This window comes from Vanessa tameamea, chromosome 29 (assembly GCF_037043105.1).
Source record: "Vanessa tameamea isolate UH-Manoa-2023 chromosome 29, ilVanTame1 primary haplotype, whole genome shotgun sequence".
Classification (NCBI taxonomy): Eukaryota; Metazoa; Arthropoda; class Insecta; order Lepidoptera; family Nymphalidae; genus Vanessa; species Vanessa tameamea.
Genome location: NC_087337.1, coordinates 3,237,357 through 3,261,092, shown reverse-complemented (window position 1 = coordinate 3,261,092; position 23,736 = coordinate 3,237,357). Strand labels below are relative to the sequence as shown.

Below are 23,736 nucleotides of genomic sequence, written 5' to 3'. Positions count from 1 at the left end.
CACTGATCGATGCGAAAAATTCATGTTTGAGTTGTTGTTATTATTATTATTATTAGATATATTTTTAATGAATTAATATTATTATTCTTTCAGATATCATCGGCCTACGTCGAACGAGTTAAACGCAGGATATATATGATACGAGATCGAAATGAATGAGAAGATCGACGGAATCGACAGTACGGCGGCGGCTTCGAGCTTACAGCGCTACAGCTCTACAGGAAGGTAACTACGACGATCAAATATATTATATATCTCTAATTAAAATTCGATTCAAGACTAGTAAAGAAAAAAAAACTGTTTTTGTATATGTTAATAATTAGGAATCTTATCAGAGTATGTATGTGTGTATTATATATGTATATAATTAATCGATTAAATATGTTAATAAATAAACATGTATTATTATTGTTATTTGATAATAATAATAATAATAAACGACGGCTAAATCGTTTGAAACTTTAAATTATTGTTTATCGAAACTCTTTGTGGCCCTGAAAAGGGCCTTTTTATTATTATCTCCTTCATAAATCGTAGCGTTCTACTACGGCTTCGTTTACTTGGAGCTCGTGTACTTCGTTACGGCCTTAGTACCTTCGCTCACGGCGTGCTTGGCGAGCTCGCCGGGCAGAAGAAGCCTCACCGAAGTCTGCACCTCCCTCGAGGTGATCGTCGATCGCTTGTTGTAGTGAGCGAGACGAGAAGCCTCGGCGGCGATGCGCTCGAAGATATCGTTCACGAAAGAGTTCATGATCGACATGGCCTTACTCGAGATACCGGTGTCGGGATGTACCTGTTTCAGTACTTTGTAAATGTAGATGGCGTAGCTCTCCTTCCTCTTATGCTTCTTCTTCTTCTTGTCCGACTTGGAGATGTTCTTCTGAGCTTTGCCCGATTTCTTGGCGGCCTTTCCGCTAGTCTTAGGCGGCATGATGACGAATAAACAAATTCACAATAATGCAATCGAAAGTTAATCTCGTGTGATACACGTGCGCACCGTACGGGAGCGCAAGCGAAACTGGAGAGTACCGCTTCGAACTCTCGGATTTTGTTTAAATAAGGCCCGCGCGGCACGCGTAGCGTTCGCGCATACGGTGCGGCATACAGACGCAGAACTCTATCGACCAATCAGAAACGATCGTCGCGCTTAGTACGAGAGGGGGAGGGGCGGGGAGGGGAGGAGGTAAGTTTGTGTGTTATTCGGTACCTCGCACTCCCCTGCCTCATCACCCCCGATCATCAGAGTCGTTCCGATTGGTATACGAGTCGCTCGTTATTAGAAAATATAATAAATAACCACAAAAAAAAAAAAAAATAATAATAATAATATAATAATTATAGACAAATATTATTTATTACTAACCATAAATAATATTATATATATATATATATATATATATATATATATATATATATATATATATATATCATGTCTCTATATAGACGACTACTACTGTTGTTGTTACATTATTATTATGAATGATTCGATTCATATGAATCGAAATATTAGTAATTAGTAATAATTATCGTAAATAAATAAATATATAATAAAATAATTTCATTTCATATCTATTATATCGTCGTCGGAGTTGTATGATCGCGCGTTTAATAGTAGCAGTAGCAGTGTGTGTGTTGTAAAATATCTAATAATATTAGAATAAAGACGTCATAATCGCTTAGGAAACTTAACATTTTTCTATGTATATAAGATATATTTTGTGGCCCTGAAAAGGGCCTTTTTAATCGTCACAACACGATGAAGAACGAGGTCGTACGATCGTTCGCATGTATCGTCATCAAAATTTTATAAATTCGACGATGACGACGACGACGTCGACGACGACCGTGTCTCATCGTCACACTACACGCGGTGTGTTTAAGCCTTCTTCTCGGTCTTCTTGGGTAGAAGTACGGCTTGGATGTTAGGTAGGACTCCACCTTGTGCGATAGTCACGCCCGAGAGTAACTTGTTCAGCTCCTCGTCGTTACGGATCGCCAACTGTAGATGTCTCGGTATGATCCTGGTCTTCTTGTTGTCGCGGGCGGCGTTGCCGGCCAACTCGAGTACTTCAGCGGCTAGGTATTCCATGACGGCCGCGAGATACACGGGTGCACCGGCACCGACGCGCTCTGCGTAGTTACCCTTCCTGAGCAGTCTGTGTATACGTCCTACCGGAAACTGTAGACCGGCACGGTTCGAACGCGACTTTGCCTTCCCCTTGACTTTGCCTCCTTTACCGCGACCGGACATGATTATAGAGAATTAATGAAAAATTAGCAACGCAAATATAAATATGAGAGAGAGAGAGAGCGGTACGCGTGCGTACGGCTCGAGAGCGCGGTGAACAGTAAAACACTCAAGGTAGTCCGTCAGCTTTTTATATACTCGAGACGTAGTCACGTCAATCGGTGCGGTGGTATCGAGAGAGACTCTGACTCTGTTTGATTGTATTGAAATTGTAAATTGTTAAATTTCTGTTTCTTATTAGTGTATACAGTATAGTATTAAGATTACGACGATGAATGATGTCGAGTTTCGGGAGAGTCGGGCAGTCGGGCGGGGCGGGACGGGGGGTGTCGGAATTCGAATGCGAATAGAAAAATGAAGTAAAAATTATATATATATATATTATTTTTTTTGTAATAAAGAAAGGAAGGAATGAAATAAAAAATAATATTATTAAAGTGAAATTAGTCGGGCGCGCGGGTCGCGTGTCCTTTTAGTGTTTCGTGTGCGATAATGACAAAGATCGGTAGGTCAGTCAGTTTGTTTGTTTGTTTGTATGTATGTATGTATGTATGTTTGTTTTTTTTTTTTTTTTTTTGTTTTGTTTGTATGTTTCTGAAATGAAAAAAAAAAGAAAAAAAAAAAAAAAAGAAAAGAAATAAAATTGTGCTATTCTCTCTATGATAAAGGTATGTGGATACTTTCGTATAATTTTATTATTATTATTTCTTTATTATATATGTGTGTGTATATATATATTTTTGTAATATATTCCGATATACCTACGCTTTTTATAAATTTAGAAATTATTCGTCGTATCGTTCGAAACTTTAACTCATTTTATTCGTCGTCGTAGCATTGTAAAAAAGAAAAATTAACGCACGACGACGAATATATTCGTTTATTATGAAACTTATGTTAGCCCTGAAAAGGGCTTTTTGTCGTGCGATTTACGCGCCGCACACGCTTGCATCGTCATCGTCACAGTGTTCGTCGCCGTCGTCTTATTCGTCTTCGTCGAAGCGATCGGATTGGACGAATGTATGTCGTCGATGATGTTGGTGTTGTTGTTTTTGTTTTGGTTTTTTTTTTTTGATGATACTTTTGAAAGATGTCATCGTTATTATCACCGCTGCGGCGGCTGCATGCGGCTTACTTTTTAGCGGCGGCTGAGGCGGCCTTCTTGGCTGCCGGTTTCGACTTCGGCGTAGCGGCGGCGGCCTTCTTAGGTTTCGGCGCTTTAGGTTTCTTAGTCGGCGGTTTCGCGGTCTTCTTCGCCTTCGATGCGGCGCCCTTCGCCTTCGAAGGAGCGGCCGCCGCGACGGCCTTCTTAGCGGGTGCCGGTTTCTTTTTAGCGGCTGCAGCTTTTTTATCCTTTATCGTCGCCTTCGCTTTCGATTTGGACGGCGACGACGCCGCCGCCGCCGCCGCACCGGAGGACGCACCGCCGGCGGCCGCTTTCTTGCCCGCGGCGCCGCCCTTGCCGCCGACTGGAGCGGAAGAAGCCGCCTTTTTCGACTTACCCGAAGCGGCCGAAGATGCGGCCTTGCCGCCGGACGCGCCTCCGACTCCGGCACCCGCCGGTTTCTTCGAAGCGGACGATTTCGACTCTAGTTTGAACGAACCCGATGCGCCCTTGCCCTTCGTCTGTATGAGTGCGCCCGATTCGACGGCGCTCTTGAGATACTTTCTAATGAACGGTGCCAATTTCTCAGAATCGACTTTGTATTGAGCCGCGATGTATTTCTTGATCGCCTGAAGCGAAGAACCGCTACGTTCCTTCAACTCTTTGATGGCGCTGTTCACCATTTCCGATGTTTTAGGATGAGTCGGTTTCGCCTTAGGTTTCTTCGCGGCGGCGCCACCGGCGGCGGCCGCGGACGCCTTCGGTTTCTTCGCAGGGGTCGCCGGTGCTGGGGCTTCGGTCGCTACAGCTGTGTCGGCCATTTTTATTTTATTTTTTATATTAACTCAATTCACAAAAACTAATAAACGTGATGCACGATATACGTATGTATATTACGTTCAATAAACTAAACGAGAGAGAGAGATAGAGAGTGTCGACGCGGCGGAGAGGTCGCTAGTGGTAAGTGGAGTCCGAGCAATACCGTAAGGAGAACCGCGATGTCGCTAGACAATTTCTCGTACGAACGCTTAAAACTTTTCACTAACAGGTATCATTTCGAATACGATATTTATATAATGTAAAGTATTTTTTGAACGTTCTATTACATAAAAAGATACCTCTTGAACCTATCGATCGTTCGAAAGCCGAATTCGTAGCATAGTTCGACGAAGATGAGTACGAATCGCGTTTAAATTCGTTATAGTTCTAGACGCGTACCTCGAGCCTCGTTTAAAAGTTATTTTATTCTATTAAAATCGTTTTAAACGTTTCGTTCTAACGACAGATTGAAAGCGAAGATACCTCACTGATAATGTATAAAAGCGCAACTCTTATTCGATAATTTACTAACAATTTTAGCGTGTTGCAAGTCGACGTTCGTAAAACACGCTACTATGCGAGTCGGCATACGAAGCACGAGAAAACGTAGTCTGATATGCGAATTCGTATCGAATAATATTAATATATAATCTATTACGATAGATAATTAATAAGAGTTTCGAAAGATAGTTTAAACAATAAAAATAATCTACAGTAACCGTGTACATTTACGTGACGCCGAGCTTCTTCGCGGCGTATGATATAAGGTTCGCGGCGCGTTCGTAGCGCGTGAAGTAGAGCCGAGAGAACGACGTCGACGTGGACGTGGACGTTTTATCATATATAAAAACATTTAAAGTATATAATTTTTCATATCTATACATTCGTATTGTAAATATAAATATATTTGCATCGATTGTACGCACTCATTGAGATACATGGTAGAGTCTATTCTATGTTAACGATGAGATACGAACGTATCCGTTGTATATACTAATAATTATAATGAACAATAATCGTTTATTTATATTATATTTCATTTAATAACAATTTTCTTACTCATTGTATTGTATTATATATATTATGAAAAGACGTCATTGATCGATTGAAACGAGCATTTTTGTATATATAAACAGATCCATATGCGGCCCTGAAAAGGGCCTTTTTTATATTTAGTTTTCGCAGTATTGTATTTGTAAATTTTTGATTTAATTACAAAAAAAAAACATCGAAAACATTTTAACCGCCGAAACCGTACAGAGTACGTCCCTGACGTTTCAGGGCGTACACTACGTCCATGGCGGTGACGGTCTTCCTCTTCGCGTGCTCGGTGTAGGTGACGGCGTCGCGGATTACGTTCTCGAGGAACACTTTGAGGACACCGCGAGTCTCTTCGTATATCAGACCGGATATACGTTTCACACCGCCTCTGCGTGCGAGACGACGGATGGCCGGTTTCGTGATACCTTGGATGTTATCACGGAGCACTTTCCTGTGTCGCTTCGCGCCTCCTTTCCCCAGACCCTTTCCACCTTTACCGCGACCGGTCATTTTCTTGTCTTCGGTTTGTCTTGTTTAATCTGAACGGCAAAGAAAGACGTACAGAAATCCGTCCGCTGTCGATCAGAGACGATCACTTTATGGTAGTCTCGTCGTTCTACGCTCGACTGATATATAAGCGCTCGACTAACTACACACGTATGCGTGCGTTCGCTCCGTGTGCGAAAGAGATGGCGATATCTAAGTGCCATTAGATAGAAAGAGAAAGACTGAGAGAGACAGCGTGCAGTCGAAAAAGCTATGGTAGGGATGGCGGCCGAGGGGATGGGGTTAGGGGGGAGTTCATGTATGTGTCTTGTTTATCGGGAGAATGGGGGGGGGGGGGGGGGGGTGTGAGATATTTTTGTGTTCTTCAAAATTGATATCTTTGCAATAATATTTAATATTTACAATTATGCTCTTAACGATCAATATATCGTCATAAGATCGTAATAATATATGTAATCACACATACACTCACCTCTCACGTTCTCGTATTCGATTGAAATATACATATTTATTTACAATAATAGTATAAAATACACAACGTTTACGTATGTGCGTATTGATATTTCGAATTATGTGTAACGTGTTTATGATAATTTTGATATAAAAATAATTATTGTTATTTGTGAGTAGGTTTTTCGTGACGACTTTGTTACGTTTGAAACGGACGACGAAAAAAAAAAAAAAAATTTTTTTTTCTTTGTTTTTAGATATATATGCGGCCCTGAAAAGGGCCTTTTTGAATATGTTTACTTGCAGTCTATCTGCATATGATACTGCGTATATTATTATTATTTATTTTTTTCTATACGTAGAATTGTGCAAATGAGACTGCGACGACGACGACGCAGACGCAATTAGGCACGTTCTCCTCGGATCCTGCGCGCCAATTGAATATCCTTAGGCATGATCGTCACACGCTTAGCGTGGATAGCGCACAGGTTCGTGTCTTCGAAGAGACCGACGAGATAAGCTTCGCTTGCTTCCTGCAGGGCCATTACGGCGGAACTCTGGAAACGGAGATCGGTCTTGAAGTCTTGAGCGATCTCACGAACGAGACGCTGGAATGGCAGTTTGCGGATCAGAAGCTCAGTGCTCTTCTGGTAACGACGGATCTCACGAAGGGCGACCGTACCGGGTCTGTAACGATGAGGTTTCTTCACACCTCCCGTGGCAGGAGCGCTCTTGCGAGCCGCCTTGGTGGCGAGCTGCTTGCGCGGTGCCTTACCACCGGTAGATTTTCGGGCCGTCTGCTTAGTACGAGCCATCCTTGACGATGAATGAACGAACACGCACGAAACGAAAATTTATTATGACAAACTTAGAGACGTCTCTAGACACGTCCGCACGAAGGGAACGTAGTCGACGGATTAAAATTTTTGTAAAGGAACGTTAGCTTATATACGAGTTCTACTACGGCTAGAGGGACCGCCGCGATGACGATTCGATATATCCGTCTCTCTCTCTCTCTAAGCTATGCACGTTCTCTCTCACGCGTTCACTGATCGATGCGAAAAATTCATGTTTGAGTTGTTGTTATTATTATTATTATTAGATATATTTTTAATGAATTAATATTATTATTCTTTCAGATATCATCGGCCTACGTCGAACGAGTTAAACGCAGGATATATATGATACGAGATCGAAATGAATGAGAAGATCGACGGAATCGACAGTACGGCGGCGGCTTCGAGCTTACAGCGCTACAGCTCTACAGGAAGGTAACTACGACGATCAAATATATTATATATCTCTAATTAAAATTCGATTCAAGACTAGTAAAGAAAAAAAAACTGTTTTTGTATATGTTAATAATTAGGAATCTTATCAGAGTATGTATGTGTGTATTATATATGTATATAATTAATCGATTAAATATGTTAATAAATAAACATGTATTATTATTGTTATTTGATAATAATAATAATAATAAACGACGGCTAAATCGTTTGAAACTTTAAATTATTGTTTATCGAAACTCTTTGTGGCCCTGAAAAGGGCCTTTTTATTATTATCTCCTTCATAAATCGTAGCGTTCTACTACGGCTTCGTTTACTTGGAGCTCGTGTACTTCGTTACGGCCTTAGTACCTTCGCTCACGGCGTGCTTGGCGAGCTCGCCGGGCAGAAGAAGCCTCACCGAAGTCTGCACCTCCCTCGAGGTGATCGTCGATCGCTTGTTGTAGTGAGCGAGACGAGAAGCCTCGGCGGCGATGCGCTCGAAGATATCGTTCACGAAAGAGTTCATGATCGACATGGCCTTACTCGAGATACCGGTGTCGGGATGTACCTGTTTCAGTACTTTGTAAATGTAGATGGCGTAGCTCTCCTTCCTCTTATGCTTCTTCTTCTTCTTGTCCGACTTGGAGATGTTCTTCTGAGCTTTGCCCGATTTCTTGGCGGCCTTTCCGCTAGTCTTAGGCGGCATGATGACGAATAAACAAATTCACAATAATGCAATCGAAAGTTAATCTCGTGTGATACACGTGCGCACCGTACGGGAGCGCAAGCGAAACTGGAGAGTACCGCTTCGATCGTAGTATTTCACGCACCCCCCTGGTAATGGGGAATGGTGATGGCAGTTCCTAGGGCCGTGCCCTATCTACTGCGGTATCCTGTTCGCCGTCCGTTTCTACGGACGGGTCGTTGGGGTCGGGTAATTCCATGGAAGTACCCTAGTGGCGTATGCTGCAGACATCTCTTGGTCCTCCGTACATTCTCAGAGCGATCAAGCGCACCGGATGAGACCCCGTAAGGGGAGGTCCAGCGAACGACCTGCTCTGCGAATGTCTGCGCACGACAGATGTCGTGGTACAGAGGGAGGGTTCGGAGACATCTTGCTGCTGCCAAATGTGTGTTGCGTATTCGTGTCTCGTTGAGATCAAGTTCCGTCGCTGGCGGTGAAGGCTGCAGATGGGTGAGGGTGGTTGGTAGAGAAGAGTGGAGAAGAAGTGGTATTCGGCATTCTGACAGGTTGTCGGTGTTCTGTGTTGTTGTGGTTTGTTTCGGCGAGTCCGGTCCGTGACCGCGTAGACTCCCACGATCCGATCAAGCGCACCGGATGAGACCCCGTTCGGGGAGGTCCAGCGAGCGACCTGCGGTCGTGGGTGAAAAAACGTAGTCTAGACGCCTCGCTCTCGGTCGGGGCCGTCAGGATAAGTCCCGCTTGGGATTTCCTTTCGGTCGGCCGCGGTGAGACGCTATTGTACAGACCGGTTCGTCGGGTACGGCTCTTTGTAGGAGCCGGGTGATTTGCCCGTTACTACGGACGGGTCGTTGAGGTCGGGTAATTCCAGTGGAAGTACCCTAGTGGCGTGTGCTGCAGACATCTCTTGGTCCTCCGTACATTCTCAGAGCGATCAAGCGCACCGGATGAGACCCCGTAAGGGGAGGTCCAGCGAACGACCTGCTCTGTGAATGTCTGCGCACGACAGATGTCGTGGTACAGAAGGAAGGTTCGGAGACATCTTGCTGCTGCCAAGTGTGTGTTTGCGTATGCGTGTCTCGTTGAGATCAAGTTCCATCGTTGGCGGTGAAGGCTGCAGATGGGTGAGGGTGGCAAGTAGAGAGAGTGGAGAAGAAGCGGTATTCGGCATTCTGACGGGTTGTCGGTGTTCTGTGTTGTTGTGGTTTGTTTCGGCGAGTCTGGTCCGTGACCGCGTAGACTCCCACGATCCGATCAAGCGCACCGGATGAGACCCCGTTCGGGGAGGTCCAGCGAGCGACCTGCGGTCGTGGGTGGAAAACGTAGTCTAGACGCCTCGCTCGCGGTCGGGGCCGTCAGGATAAGTCCCGCTTGGGATTTCCTTTCGGTCGGCCGCGGTGAGACGCTATTGTACAGACCGGTTCGTCGGGTACGGCTCTTTGTAGGAGCCGGGTGATTTAGCTTCGAACTCTCGGATTTTGTTTAAATAAGGCCCGCGCGGCACGCGTAGCGTTCGCGCATACGGTGCGGCATACAGACGCAGAACTCTATCGACCAATCAGAAACGATCGTCGCGCTTAGTACGAGAGGGGGAGGGGCGGGGAGGGGAGGAGGTAAGTTTGTGTGTTATTCGGTACCTCGCACTCCCCTGCCTCATCACCCCCGATCATCAGAGTCGTTCCGATTGGTATACGAGTCGCTCGTTATTAGAAAATATAATAAATAACCACAAAAAAAAAAAAAAAAAAATAATAATAATAATATAATAATTATAGACAAATATTATTTATTACTAACCATAAATAATATTATATATATATATATATATATATATATATCATGTCTCTATATAGACGACTACTACTGTTGTTGTTACATTATTATTATGAATGATTCGATTCATATGAATCGAAATATTAGTAATTAGTAATAATTATCGTAAATAAATAAATATATAATAAAATAATTTCATTTCATATCTATTATATCGTCGTCGGAGTTGTATGATCGCGCGTTTAATAGTAGCAGTAGCAGTGTGTGTGTTGTAAAATATCTAATAATATTAGAATAAAGACGTCATAATCGCTTAGGAAACTTAACATTTTTCTATGTATATAAGATATATTTTGTGGCCCTGAAAAGGGCCTTTTTAATCGTCACAACACGATGAAGAACGAGGTCGTACGATCGTTCGCATGTATCGTCATCAAAATTTTATAAATTCGACGATGACGACGACGACGTCGACGACGACCGTGTCTCATCGTCACACTACACGCGGTGTGTTTAAGCCTTCTTCTCGGTCTTCTTGGGTAGAAGTACGGCTTGGATGTTAGGTAGGACTCCACCTTGTGCGATAGTCACGCCCGAGAGTAACTTGTTCAGCTCCTCGTCGTTACGGATCGCCAACTGTAGATGTCTCGGTATGATCCTGGTCTTCTTGTTGTCGCGGGCGGCGTTGCCGGCCAACTCGAGTACTTCAGCGGCTAGGTATTCCATGACGGCCGCGAGATACACGGGTGCACCGGCACCGACGCGCTCTGCGTAGTTACCCTTCCTGAGCAGTCTGTGTATACGTCCTACCGGAAACTGTAGACCGGCACGGTTCGAACGCGACTTTGCCTTCCCCTTGACTTTGCCTCCTTTACCGCGACCGGACATGATTATAGAGAATTAATGAAAAATTAGCAACGCAAATATAAATATGAGAGAGAGAGAGAGCGGTACGCGTGCGTACGGCTCGAGAGCGCGGTGAACAGTAAAACACTCAAGGTAGTCCGTCAGCTTTTTATATACTCGAGACGTAGTCACGTCAATCGGTGCGGTGGTATCGAGAGAGACTCTGACTCTGTTTGATTGTATTGAAATTGTAAATTGTTAAATTTCTGTTTCTTATTAGTGTATACAGTATAGTATTAAGATTACGACGATGAATGATGTCGAGTTTCGGGAGAGTCGGGCAGTCGGGCGGGGCGGGACGGGGGGTGTCGGAATTCGAATGCGAATAGAAAAATGAAGTAAAAATTATATATATATATATTATTTTTTTTGTAATAAAGAAAGGAAGGAATGAAATAAAAAATAATATTATTAAAGTGAAATTAGTCGGGCGCGCGGGTCGCGTGTCCTTTTAGTGTTTCGTGTGCGATAATGACAAAGATCGGTAGGTCAGTCAGTTTGTTTGTTTGTTTGTATGTATGTATGTATGTATGTTTGTTTTTTTTTTTTTTTTTTTGTTTTGTTTGTATGTTTCTGAAATGAAAAAAAAAAGAAAAAAAAAAAAAAAAGAAAAGAAATAAAATTGTGCTATTCTCTCTATGATAAAGGTATGTGGATACTTTCGTATAATTTTATTATTATTATTTCTTTATTATATATGTGTGTGTATATATATATTTTTGTAATATATTCCGATATACCTACGCTTTTTATAAATTTAGAAATTATTCGTCGTATCGTTCGAAACTTTAACTCATTTTATTCGTCGTCGTAGCATTGTAAAAAAGAAAAATTAACGCACGACGACGAATATATTCGTTTATTATGAAACTTATGTTAGCCCTGAAAAGGGCTTTTTGTCGTGCGATTTACGCGCCGCACACGCTTGCATCGTCATCGTCACAGTGTTCGTCGCCGTCGTCTTATTCGTCTTCGTCGAAGCGATCGGATTGGACGAATGTATGTCGTCGATGATGTTGGTGTTGTTGTTTTTGTTTTGGTTTTTTTTTTTTGATGATACTTTTGAAAGATGTCATCGTTATTATCACCGCTGCGGCGGCTGCATGCGGCTTACTTTTTAGCGGCGGCTGAGGCGGCCTTCTTGGCTGCCGGTTTCGACTTCGGCGTAGCGGCGGCGGCCTTCTTAGGTTTCGGCGCTTTAGGTTTCTTAGTCGGCGGTTTCGCGGTCTTCTTCGCCTTCGATGCGGCGCCCTTCGCCTTCGAAGGAGCGGCCGCCGCGACGGCCTTCTTAGCGGGTGCCGGTTTCTTTTTAGCGGCTGCAGCTTTTTTATCCTTTATCGTCGCCTTCGCTTTCGATTTGGACGGCGACGACGCCGCCGCCGCCGCCGCACCGGAGGACGCACCGCCGGCGGCCGCTTTCTTGCCCGCGGCGCCGCCCTTGCCGCCGACTGGAGCGGAAGAAGCCGCCTTTTTCGACTTACCCGAAGCGGCCGAAGATGCGGCCTTGCCGCCGGACGCGCCTCCGACTCCGGCACCCGCCGGTTTCTTCGAAGCGGACGATTTCGACTCTAGTTTGAACGAACCCGATGCGCCCTTGCCCTTCGTCTGTATGAGTGCGCCCGATTCGACGGCGCTCTTGAGATACTTTCTAATGAACGGTGCCAATTTCTCAGAATCGACTTTGTATTGAGCCGCGATGTATTTCTTGATCGCCTGAAGCGAAGAACCGCTACGTTCCTTCAACTCTTTGATGGCGCTGTTCACCATTTCCGATGTTTTAGGATGAGTCGGTTTCGCCTTAGGTTTCTTCGCGGCGGCGCCACCGGCGGCGGCCGCGGACGCCTTCGGTTTCTTCGCAGGGGTCGCCGGTGCTGGGGCTTCGGTCGCTACAGCTGTGTCGGCCATTTTTATTTTATTTTTTATATTAACTCAATTCACAAAAACTAATAAACGTGATGCACGATATACGTATGTATATTACGTTCAATAAACTAAACGAGAGAGAGAGATAGAGAGTGTCGACGCGGCGGAGAGGTCGCTAGTGGTAAGTGGAGTCCGAGCAATACCGTAAGGAGAACCGCGATGTCGCTAGACAATTTCTCGTACGAACGCTTAAAACTTTTCACTAACAGGTATCATTTCGAATACGATATTTATATAATGTAAAGTATTTTTTGAACGTTCTATTACATAAAAAGATACCTCTTGAACCTATCGATCGTTCGAAAGCCGAATTCGTAGCATAGTTCGACGAAGATGAGTACGAATCGCGTTTAAATTCGTTATAGTTCTAGACGCGTACCTCGAGCCTCGTTTAAAAGTTATTTTATTCTATTAAAATCGTTTTAAACGTTTCGTTCTAACGACAGATTGAAAGCGAAGATACCTCACTGATAATGTATAAAAGCGCAACTCTTATTCGATAATTTACTAACAATTTTAGCGTGTTGCAAGTCGACGTTCGTAAAACACGCTACTATGCGAGTCGGCATACGAAGCACGAGAAAACGTAGTCTGATATGCGAATTCGTATCGAATAATATTAATATATAATCTATTACGATAGATAATTAATAAGAGTTTCGAAAGATAGTTTAAACAATAAAAATAATCTACAGTAACCGTGTACATTTACGTGACGCCGAGCTTCTTCGCGGCGTATGATATAAGGTTCGCGGCGCGTTCGTAGCGCGTGAAGTAGAGCCGAGAGAACGACGTCGACGTGGACGTGGACGTTTTATCATATATAAAAACATTTAAAGTATATAATTTTTCATATCTATACATTCGTATTGTAAATATAAATATATTTGCATCGATTGTACGCACTCATTGAGATACATGGTAGAGTCTATTCTATGTTAACGATGAGATACGAACGTATCCGTTGTATATACTAATAATTATAATGAACAATAATCGTTTATTTATATTATATTTCATTTAATAACAATTTTCTTACTCATTGTATTGTATTATATATATTATGAAAAGACGTCATTGATCGATTGAAACGAGCATTTTTGTATATATAAACAGATCCATATGCGGCCCTGAAAAGGGCCTTTTTTATATTTAGTTTTCGCAGTATTGTATTTGTAAATTTTTGATTTAATTACAAAAAAAAAACATCGAAAACATTTTAACCGCCGAAACCGTACAGAGTACGTCCCTGACGTTTCAGGGCGTACACTACGTCCATGGCGGTGACGGTCTTCCTCTTCGCGTGCTCGGTGTAGGTGACGGCGTCGCGGATTACGTTCTCGAGGAACACTTTGAGGACACCGCGAGTCTCTTCGTATATCAGACCGGATATACGTTTCACACCGCCTCTGCGTGCGAGACGACGGATGGCCGGTTTCGTGATACCTTGGATGTTATCACGGAGCACTTTCCTGTGTCGCTTCGCGCCTCCTTTCCCCAGACCCTTTCCACCTTTACCGCGACCGGTCATTTTCTTGTCTTCGGTTTGTCTTGTTTAATCTGAACGGCAAAGAAAGACGTACAGAAATCCGTCCGCTGTCGATCAGAGACGATCACTTTATGGTAGTCTCGTCGTTCTACGCTCGACTGATATATAAGCGCTCGACTAACTACACACGTATGCGTGCGTTCGCTCGTGCGAAAGAGATGGCGATATCTAAGTGCCATTAGATAGAAAGAGAAAGACTGAGAGAGACAGCGTGCAGTCGAAAAAGCTATGGTAGGGATGGCGGCCGAGGGGATGGGGTTAGGGGGGAGTTCATGTATGTGTCTTGTTTATCGGGAGAATGGGGGGGGGGGGGGGGGGGTGTGAGATATTTTTGTGTTCTTCAAAATTGATATCTTTGCAATAATATTTAATATTTACAATTATGCTCTTAACGATCAATATATCGTCATAAGATCGTAATAATATATGTAATCACACATACACTCACCTCTCACGTTCTCGTATTCGATTGAAATATACATATTTATTTACAATAATAGTATAAAATACACAACGTTTACGTATGTGCGTATTGATATTTCGAATTATGTGTAACGTGTTTATGATAATTTTGATATAAAAATAATTATTGTTATTTGTGAGTAGGTTTTTCGTGACGACTTTGTTACGTTTGAAACGGACGACGAAAAAAAAAAAAAAAATTTTTTTTTCTTTGTTTTTAGATATATATGCGGCCCTGAAAAGGGCCTTTTTGAATATGTTTACTTGCAGTCTATCTGCATATGATACTGCGTATATTATTATTATTTATTTTTTTCTATACGTAGAATTGTGCAAATGAGACTGCGACGACGACGACGCAGACGCAATTAGGCACGTTCTCCTCGGATCCTGCGCGCCAATTGAATATCCTTAGGCATGATCGTCACACGCTTAGCGTGGATAGCGCACAGGTTCGTGTCTTCGAAGAGACCGACGAGATAAGCTTCGCTTGCTTCCTGCAGGGCCATTACGGCGGAACTCTGGAAACGGAGATCGGTCTTGAAGTCTTGAGCGATCTCACGAACGAGACGCTGGAATGGCAGTTTGCGGATCAGAAGCTCAGTGCTCTTCTGGTAACGACGGATCTCACGAAGGGCGACCGTACCGGGTCTGTAACGATGAGGTTTCTTCACACCTCCCGTGGCAGGAGCGCTCTTGCGAGCCGCCTTGGTGGCGAGCTGCTTGCGCGGTGCCTTACCACCGGTAGATTTTCGGGCCGTCTGCTTAGTACGAGCCATCCTTGACGATGAATGAACGAACACGCACGAAACGAAAATTTATTATGACAAACTTAGAGACGTCTCTAGACACGTCCGCACGAAGGGAACGTAGTCGACGGATTAAAATTTTTGTAAAGGAACGTTAGCTTATATACGAGTTCTACTACGGCTAGAGGGACCGCCGCGATGACGATTCGATATATCCGTCTCTCTCTCTCTCTAAGCTATGCACGTTCTCTCTCACGCGTTCACTGATCGATGCGAAAAATTCATGTTTGAGTTGTTGTTATTATTATTATTATTAGATATATTTTTAATGAATTAATATTATTATTCTTTCAGATATCATCGGCCTACGTCGAACGAGTTAAACGCAGGATATATATGATACGAGATCGAAATGAATGAGAAGATCGACGGAATCGACAGTACGGCGGCGGCTTCGAGCTTACAGCGCTACAGCTCTACAGGAAGGTAACTACGACGATCAAATATATTATATATCTCTAATTAAAATTCGATTCAAGACTAGTAAAGAAAAAAAAACTGTTTTTGTATATGTTAATAATTAGGAATCTTATCAGAGTATGTATGTGTGTATTATATATGTATATAATTAATCGATTAAATATGTTAATAAATAAACATGTATTATTATTGTTATTTGATAATAATAATAATAATAAACGACGGCTAAATCGTTTGAAACTTTAAATTATTGTTTATCGAAACTCTTTGTGGCCCTGAAAAGGGCCTTTTTATTATTATCTCCTTCATAAATCGTAGCGTTCTACTACGGCTTCGTTTACTTGGAGCTCGTGTACTTCGTTACGGCCTTAGTACCTTCGCTCACGGCGTGCTTGGCGAGCTCGCCGGGCAGAAGAAGCCTCACCGAAGTCTGCACCTCCCTCGAGGTGATCGTCGATCGCTTGTTGTAGTGAGCGAGACGAGAAGCCTCGGCGGCGATGCGCTCGAAGATATCGTTCACGAAAGAGTTCATGATCGACATGGCCTTACTCGAGATACCGGTGTCGGGATGTACCTGTTTCAGTACTTTGTAAATGTAGATGGCGTAGCTCTCCTTCCTCTTATGCTTCTTCTTCTTCTTGTCCGACTTGGAGATGTTCTTCTGAGCTTTGCCCGATTTCTTGGCGGCCTTTCCGCTAGTCTTAGGCGGCATGATGACGAATAAACAAATTCACAATAATGCAATCGAAAGTTAATCTCGTGTGATACACGTGCGCACCGTACGGGAGCGCAAGCGAAACTGGAGAGTACCGCTTCGAACTCTCGGATTTTGTTTAAATAAGGCCCGCGCGGCACGCGTAGCGTTCGCGCATACGGTGCGGCATACAGACGCAGAACTCTATCGACCAATCAGAAACGATCGTCGCGCTTAGTACGAGAGGGGGAGGGGCGGGGAGGGGAGGAGGTAAGTTTGTGTGTTATTCGGTACCTCGCACTCCCCTGCCTCATCACCCCCGATCATCAGAGTCGTTCCGATTGGTATACGAGTCGCTCGTTATTAGAAAATATAATAAATAACCACAAAAAAAAAAAAAAATAATAATAATAATATAATAATTATAGACAAATATTATTTATTACTAACCATAAATAATATTATATATATATATATATATATATATATATATATATATATATATATATATATCATGTCTCTATATAGACGACTACTACTGTTGTTGTTACATTATTATTATGAATGATTCGATTCATATGAATCGAAATATTAGTAATTAGTAATAATTATCGTAAATAAATAAATATATAATAAAATAATTTCATTTCATATCTATTATATCGTCGTCGGAGTTGTATGATCGCGCGTTTAATAGTAGCAGTAGCAGTGTGTGTGTTGTAAAATATCTAATAATATTAGAATAAAGACGTCATAATCGCTTAGGAAACTTAACATTTTTCTATGTATATAAGATATATTTTGTGGCCCTGAAAAGGGCCTTTTTAATCGTCACAACACGATGAAGAACGAGGTCGTACGATCGTTCGCATGTATCGTCATCAAAATTTTATAAATTCGACGATGACGACGACGACGTCGACGACGACCGTGTCTCATCGTCACACTACACGCGGTGTGTTTAAGCCTTCTTCTCGGTCTTCTTGGGTAGAAGTACGGCTTGGATGTTAGGTAGGACTCCACCTTGTGCGATAGTCACGCCCGAGAGTAACTTGTTCAGCTCCTCGTCGTTACGGATCGCCAACTGTAGATGTCTCGGTATGATCCTGGTCTTCTTGTTGTCGCGGGCGGCGTTGCCGGCCAACTCGAGTACTTCAGCGGCTAGGTATTCCATGACGGCCGCGAGATACACGGGTGCACCGGCACCGACGCGCTCTGCGTAGTTACCCTTCCTGAGCAGTCTGTGTATACGTCCTACCGGAAACTGTAGACCGGCACGGTTCGAACGCGACTTTGCCTTCCCCTTGACTTTGCCTCCTTTACCGCGACCGGACATGATTATAGAGAATTAATGAAAAATTAGCAACGCAAATATAAATATGAGAGAGAGAGAGAGCGGTACGCGTGCGTACGGCTCGAGAGCGCGGTGAACAGTAAAACACTCAAGGTAGTCCGTCAGCTTTTTATATACTCGAGACGTAGTCACGTCAATCGGTGCGGTGGTATCGAGAGAGACTCTGACTCTGTTTGATTGTATTGAAATTGTAAATTGTTAAATTTCTGTTTCTTATTAGTGTATACAGTATAGTATTAAGATTACGACGATGAATGATGTCGAGTTTCGGGAGAGTCGGGCAGTCGGGCGGGGCGGGACGGGGGGTGTCGGAATTCGAATGCGAATAGAAAAATGAAGTAAAAATTATATATATATATATTATTTTTTTTGTAATAAAGAAAGGAAGGAATGAAATAAAAAATAATATTATTAAAGTGAAATTAGTCGGGCGCGCGGGTCGCGTGTCCTTTTAGTGTTTCGTGTGCGATAATGACAAAGATCGGTAGGTCAGTCAGTTTGTTTGTTTGTTTGTATGTATGTATGTATGTATGTTTGTTTTTTTTTTTTTTTTTTTGTTTTGTTTGTATGTTTCTGAAATGAAAAAAAAAAGAAAAAAAAAAAAAAAAGAAAAGAAATAAAATTGTGCTATTCTCTCTATGATAAAGGTATGTGGATACTTTCGTATAATTTTATTATTATTATTTCTTTATTATATATGTGTGTGTATATATATATTTTTGTAATATATTCCGATATACCTACGCTTTTTATAAATTTAGAAATTATTCGTCGTATCGTTCGAAACTTTAACTCATTTTATTCGTCGTCGTAGCATTGTAAAAAAGAAAAATTAACGCACGACGACGAATATATTCGTTTATTATGAAACTTATGTTAGCCCTGAAAAGGGCTTTTTGTCGTGCGATTTACGCGCCGCACACGCTTGCATCGTCATCGTCACAGTGTTCGTCGCCGTCGTCTTATTCGTCTTCGTCGAAGCGATCGGATTGGACGAATGTATGTCGTCGATGATGTTGGTGTTGTTGTTTTTGTTTTGGTTTTTTTTTTTTGATGATACTTTTGAAAGATGTCATCGTTATTATCACCGCTGCGGCGGCTGCATGCGGCTTACTTTTTAGCGGCGGCTGAGGCGGCCTTCTTGGCTGCCGGTTTCGACTTCGGCGTAGCGGCGGCGGCCTTCTTAGGTTTCGGCGCTTTAGGTTTCTTAGTCGGCGGTTTCGCGGTCTTCTTCGCCTTCGATGCGGCGCCCTTCGCCTTCGAAGGAGCGGCCGCCGCGACGGCCTTCTTAGCGGGTGCCGGTTTCTTTTTAGCGGCTGCAGCTTTTTTATCCTTTATCGTCGCCTTCGCTTTCGATTTGGACGGCGACGACGCCGCCGCCGCCGCCGCACCGGAGGACGCACCGCCGGCGGCCGCTTTCTTGCCCGCGGCGCCGCCCTTGCCGCCGACTGGAGCGGAAGAAGCCGCCTTTTTCGACTTACCCGAAGCGGCCGAAGATGCGGCCTTGCCGCCGGACGCGCCTCCGACTCCGGCACCCGCCGGTTTCTTCGAAGCGGACGATTTCGACTCTAGTTTGAACGAACCCGATGCGCCCTTGCCCTTCGTCTGTATGAGTGCGCCCGATTCGACGGCGCTCTTGAGATACTTTCTAATGAACGGTGCCAATTTCTCAGAATCGACTTTGTATTGAGCCGCGATGTATTTCTTGATCGCCTGAAGCGAAGAACCGCTACGTTCCTTCAACTCTTTGATGGCGCTGTTCACCATTTCCGATGTTTTAGGATGAGTCGGTTTCGCCTTAGGTTTCTTCGCGGCGGCGCCACCGGCGGCGGCCGCGGACGCCTTCGGTTTCTTCGCAGGGGTCGCCGGTGCTGGGGCTTCGGTCGCTACAGCTGTGTCGGCCATTTTTATTTTATTTTTTATATTAACTCAATTCACAAAAACTAATAAACGTGATGCACGATATACGTATGTATATTACGTTCAATAAACTAAACGAACGTAGGGTCTTCCTGCTTGGCCTTATGGCCGAGCCGGGTACGGGCATCGAGGCTTGCCTCCTAACCCGGGCGTGTCCTCTGCGGTAGCACGCAGCTACCGCGTCATGCTATTCTGACCCGATGGGTCAGGGTCCTATGGACCCAGTGGTATGTCCTTGTTTGTCTGATCCGATTGGGTGTCGTGTCCGAGTGGTTGTCATGTCCGAGTGGTTGTCATATCCGGTGGTTGCGTCGTCCTATTGTTGTTGCTCCAAACCGTCTTCGTCGATGCCTGCGTCGGGGCAGGTGGTCGGCGATAGCAGGAGCTCACGAGGTTGAGGACGCCCGTCAGGTGGTCTCGCATGTAGTGGGGCTATGCCGTGGAGGTGTCTGCACGCGCTGTTGTCCGCTCTTGCGAACATTGAGCGTGCAAGATGGCGGACGAACTCCTCCACGGTGGGCGTCCTGGTGTCTCGGTGTATGACGTCGTTCCTGACGTACCTCGGAGCTCCGACTATGAGACGCAGGCATCGGTTCTGCTGGATCTGTATCCTCCTTCTCTGGCTCGCCGAACATAGGGCGAACCAGGCGGGAGCCGCATACGTCAAACGCGAGCGGACGTAGGCACCGTAGATCCTCAGTTTGGTCTTCAGTTGGAGGCGGGATGCGAAGAGGGTGTGCAGCTTCGACCGGGCCGCCGCAGCATGGTTCACCGCCCGATCAACGGTGGGAATCATTTGCAGCGACCTGTCGATGTGACACCCCAAGTAGCAAACTGAGGTCTGCCACTCCACGTCCTGGCCTCGGAGAGTGAGTTGACGCATGGGTTTCCTGGCTCCGACTAGCAGAGCGGCCGTCTTCCCGACGTTGACGGCCATCCTCCACTTGTCGAGCCACTCCGGAAGCAGATCCAGCAGGCGCTGCATTTTGTTTGCAGCGACGATTTGGTGATAGGACGACGCGAAGAACGCGCTGTCGTCCGCATAAAGGGCCAACAGCACGTCCTCTTCACCCTCACGCAGATGGTCGCGGAGGGTGGGAATGTCGTCCGTGTACACCGCGTATAGACGCGGTGACAGACAGCTACCCTGGGGTACTCCTGCTCGGATGGGGCGCGGTTGGGAGTCCGCGCCTTCCACCGAGACGTAGAAGCTTCGGCCTTCCAAAAATGACGCCACTATTCGCACCATCGCGAGAGGCGCCGAGGTGTTCAAGAGTTTAGCCAGGAGGCCGGCATGCCACACCCGGTCGAAGGCCTTCTCCATATCGAGAAAGACCCCGACGGTGGGATGCCTTCTGTTCTTCTCGCTGGCTAAATGGCTGAGGACTCTCGTCAGCTGGAGCGTCGTTGAGTGGCTGCTGCGGAACCCGAACTGCTCCTCGCGCAGGGGCAGGTGAGGAGTGAGTCTTCGCAGTAGCAGACGCTCGAACAGCTTGGCGATGTGCGACAGTAGCGTGATCGGCCGATAGCTTGACGGAAGCCGGGGGTCTTTACCCGGCTTCGGCAGGACGATGACCTTCCCCGTCTTCCATAACTCGGGGAAGTGTCCTGTTCGGAGTATCCCGTTGAATGTCCTCGTGAGCGCATCGAGGCATTCGTTGGGTAGCTGCATCAACGCGGCGTTGGTGATCCCGTCTGGGCCTGGCGCCTTCCGCTTTGGTAGTCGGAAGACTGCCTTCCGCAACTCGGACAGGGAGATGAGTTCGTCTTCCTGGAGTGGCGGAATCTGGGCCGACAGGAACGTTTCCACTTGCTCGTGGACCGCCGCGTGATGTCGGACGACATTCGGGTTTGTCACATCCGGTGGGTTCGGGGTGAACTGCACCTCTAGATGTTCCGCCAGGATTTCTGCTCTCTCACTGGCGGCGTATCTTCTTTTACCCGCTCTATCTAGGAGCGGGTAAATTGGTGAGTCCACTCCGGACAGTTCCTTGCAGAGGCGATAAAGTGCCGTGTCATGCTCGGATGCTCGATCGATGGTGACTTCCCAGTGGTCATCATCGAGAGCCGCGAGTGCACGCGACACCTCCTCTGCAAGTCTGTTTAGGTCACGCTTCACCCTCGGGCAGCGCGTTCGTGCCCAGAGTCGGCGAAGCTCCCTCTTCCTCCGCAGTTTGGCACGGAGCGAGCTCGGTAGCTGGTCCCGACGTCCGTTGGTTGTTCTGTCTACTCCACCACTTTGTGTGGTGGCTGCTTCTTTGGCCTTTTGGATCGCCTCGGTGATTGCGGAAGCAGCCCCTTCGACATCGGCAGGTGTCGATATCGGGACCGTGAGCTCGAGCCCCGTGAGTTCGGAGGAAAAGCGCCTCCAGTCGACCCGCGATCTCGGGGGACGAAGCACTCTGAACTCCCGTTCGAGGGTGAGCGTGACGAGTATGGGCAGGTGTTGCGTGTTGAGGTCGTAGTTGACCTCAACATCGATGGGGCAGTCTAGTCCTTGATGCAGCACTATGTCCAGAACGTCCGGCTGGTGTATTGCGGCCGTAGGTATGTGGGTCGGCGCTCCTGGACCCAGCACACCATAGCCGTGACGTTCGCTGTCCTCGAACAGCTGCTTGCCGGTCCAGTTGATGACACGCGAGCCCCAGGCATGGTGCTTCGCGTTAATATCACCAACTACCAATGTGGGCAGCTGCGAGCTAAAGAGCGTCTGGACATCGGTGCTGCAGATTGACGTTCCGGGTGGCTTGTAGGCGGCATACAGAAGGAGCTCCATCTCACCAGCTTGCACACGTACTCCCTGTGTTCGCAGACTCACGTAGGGGGCGTGCGCGAGTTCTTCGTGTACGATGTCCCTCCTCACAAGGGCTGCCGTGCCTCTGAATGGGGCGCCCCGTGGGGAGACTTCGTCGCGCCGGTACACGAAGAAATTCGGGATGCGGAGCTCTACTTCTTCCGAGAGCTTAGTCTCGCCCAGGAGAATGATATGCGCATTCTGCAACTGGGCGAGTAAGGTTAGCTCTCGAATGTGGCCTCTGATGCCGCCTGGGTTCCAGTATATAATTCTCAGCTGGAATTTAGCTGCGCTAGGGAGGCTATTCCAGCTGAGATCGCCGGTATGATATCCTGGCCTTGTGTATATGCTACCAGGATAGCCGTAAGCGCCTCCATGAAGACCCGGATGATGGTGGTAGTGTCCGGGTCTCTTCTCATCAGTTGCGAAGGCGCGTCCCGGCGCTCGGCCTGTGCCACCCTTAGGGCCACTGCTTGTTGTTGTTGCTCGACCCTGGGAGCTGGCCTCGTCTCTCGTCTTGGCCGCGTCGCCTGCCTCGGCTGCGGTGTAGACGCCGCCGCTGGCTCAGACCTAGCCGGTCTCGCTGCCCTCTTCTTCCTCCTCCTATTCCTTTTCTTAGGAATAGGTTGGCCCCTTTCGATCGGCTGATTGGCCGGGGGGGCCAGGGAGGTGGGTGCAAGTCCTGTCGCTGGCGCTTGTTGTTCTGCCGGTGGTGGTCTTGCCGGCATTCTTCTCGGCGCCGGGACTGGGGGACGGCTGTCCCTGTCCGGCTGCTCCGGCTGCTCCGGCTCCTGTCGAGAGGGGGGGGCGTGCAGTTCACCGCCCTCCCTCTGCCTTCTTCTTAGTGCGGCTTTTCCTCTGGGTGCCGGCGGTTGGGGTTGGGGAGGTGGCACAGTGATACCCCTCCTTCTGGCCTCCCTCTTATAGACCGCGCACCTGCGGTCCTTCGCCGTGTGCGCCTTCCCACAGTTGGCGCATGTCGGCGGTT

General features: G+C 46.0%; 9 protein-coding genes across 9 annotated transcripts; all 9 read right to left on the bottom strand.

Moving 5' to 3' along the window:
• Positions 1-3,096: 3,096 nt before the first annotated feature.
• Positions 3,097-4,174, bottom strand: LOC135194445 (histone H1B-like). The gene has a single exon (XM_064219915.1). It carries the CDS (start codon positions 4,172-4,174, stop codon positions 3,380-3,382), a length of 795 nt encoding a protein of 264 aa, XP_064075985.1. The 3' UTR covers positions 3,097-3,379.
• Positions 4,175-7,772: 3,598 nt separating this feature from the next.
• Positions 7,773-8,147, bottom strand: LOC135194304 (histone H2B). The gene has a single exon (XM_064219617.1). The coding sequence runs from the start codon at positions 8,145-8,147 to the stop codon at positions 7,773-7,775; it is 375 nt and encodes a 124-aa protein (XP_064075687.1).
• Positions 8,148-10,430: 2,283 nt separating this feature from the next.
• Positions 10,431-10,878, bottom strand: LOC135194303 (histone H2A). Its single transcript, XM_064219616.1, has one exon. It carries the CDS (start codon positions 10,803-10,805, stop codon positions 10,431-10,433), a length of 375 nt encoding a protein of 124 aa, XP_064075686.1. The 5' UTR covers positions 10,806-10,878.
• A 772-nt stretch (positions 10,879-11,650) lies between these two features.
• On the bottom strand, positions 11,651-12,728 carry LOC135194430 (histone H1B-like). Its single transcript, XM_064219866.1, has one exon. It carries the CDS (start codon positions 12,726-12,728, stop codon positions 11,934-11,936), a length of 795 nt encoding a protein of 264 aa, XP_064075936.1. The 3' UTR covers positions 11,651-11,933.
• Positions 12,729-13,965: 1,237 nt separating this feature from the next.
• Positions 13,966-14,277, bottom strand: LOC135194302 (histone H4). Its single transcript, XM_064219615.1, has one exon. It carries the CDS (start codon positions 14,275-14,277, stop codon positions 13,966-13,968), a length of 312 nt encoding a protein of 103 aa, XP_064075685.1.
• Positions 14,278-15,125: 848 nt separating this feature from the next.
• On the bottom strand, positions 15,126-15,536 carry LOC135194301 (histone H3). Its single transcript, XM_064219614.1, has one exon. It carries the CDS (start codon positions 15,534-15,536, stop codon positions 15,126-15,128), a length of 411 nt encoding a protein of 136 aa, XP_064075684.1.
• A 787-nt stretch (positions 15,537-16,323) lies between these two features.
• On the bottom strand, positions 16,324-16,698 carry LOC135194292 (histone H2B). Its single transcript, XM_064219605.1, has one exon. It carries the CDS (start codon positions 16,696-16,698, stop codon positions 16,324-16,326), a length of 375 nt encoding a protein of 124 aa, XP_064075675.1.
• Positions 16,699-17,641: 943 nt separating this feature from the next.
• Positions 17,642-18,089, bottom strand: LOC135194291 (histone H2A). Its single transcript, XM_064219604.1, has one exon. It carries the CDS (start codon positions 18,014-18,016, stop codon positions 17,642-17,644), a length of 375 nt encoding a protein of 124 aa, XP_064075674.1. The 5' UTR covers positions 18,017-18,089.
• Positions 18,090-18,861: 772 nt separating this feature from the next.
• On the bottom strand, positions 18,862-19,939 carry LOC135194432 (histone H1B-like). Its single transcript, XM_064219876.1, has one exon. The coding sequence runs from the start codon at positions 19,937-19,939 to the stop codon at positions 19,145-19,147; it is 795 nt and encodes a 264-aa protein (XP_064075946.1). The 3' UTR covers positions 18,862-19,144.
• Between the last annotated feature and the right edge of the window lie 3,797 nt (positions 19,940-23,736).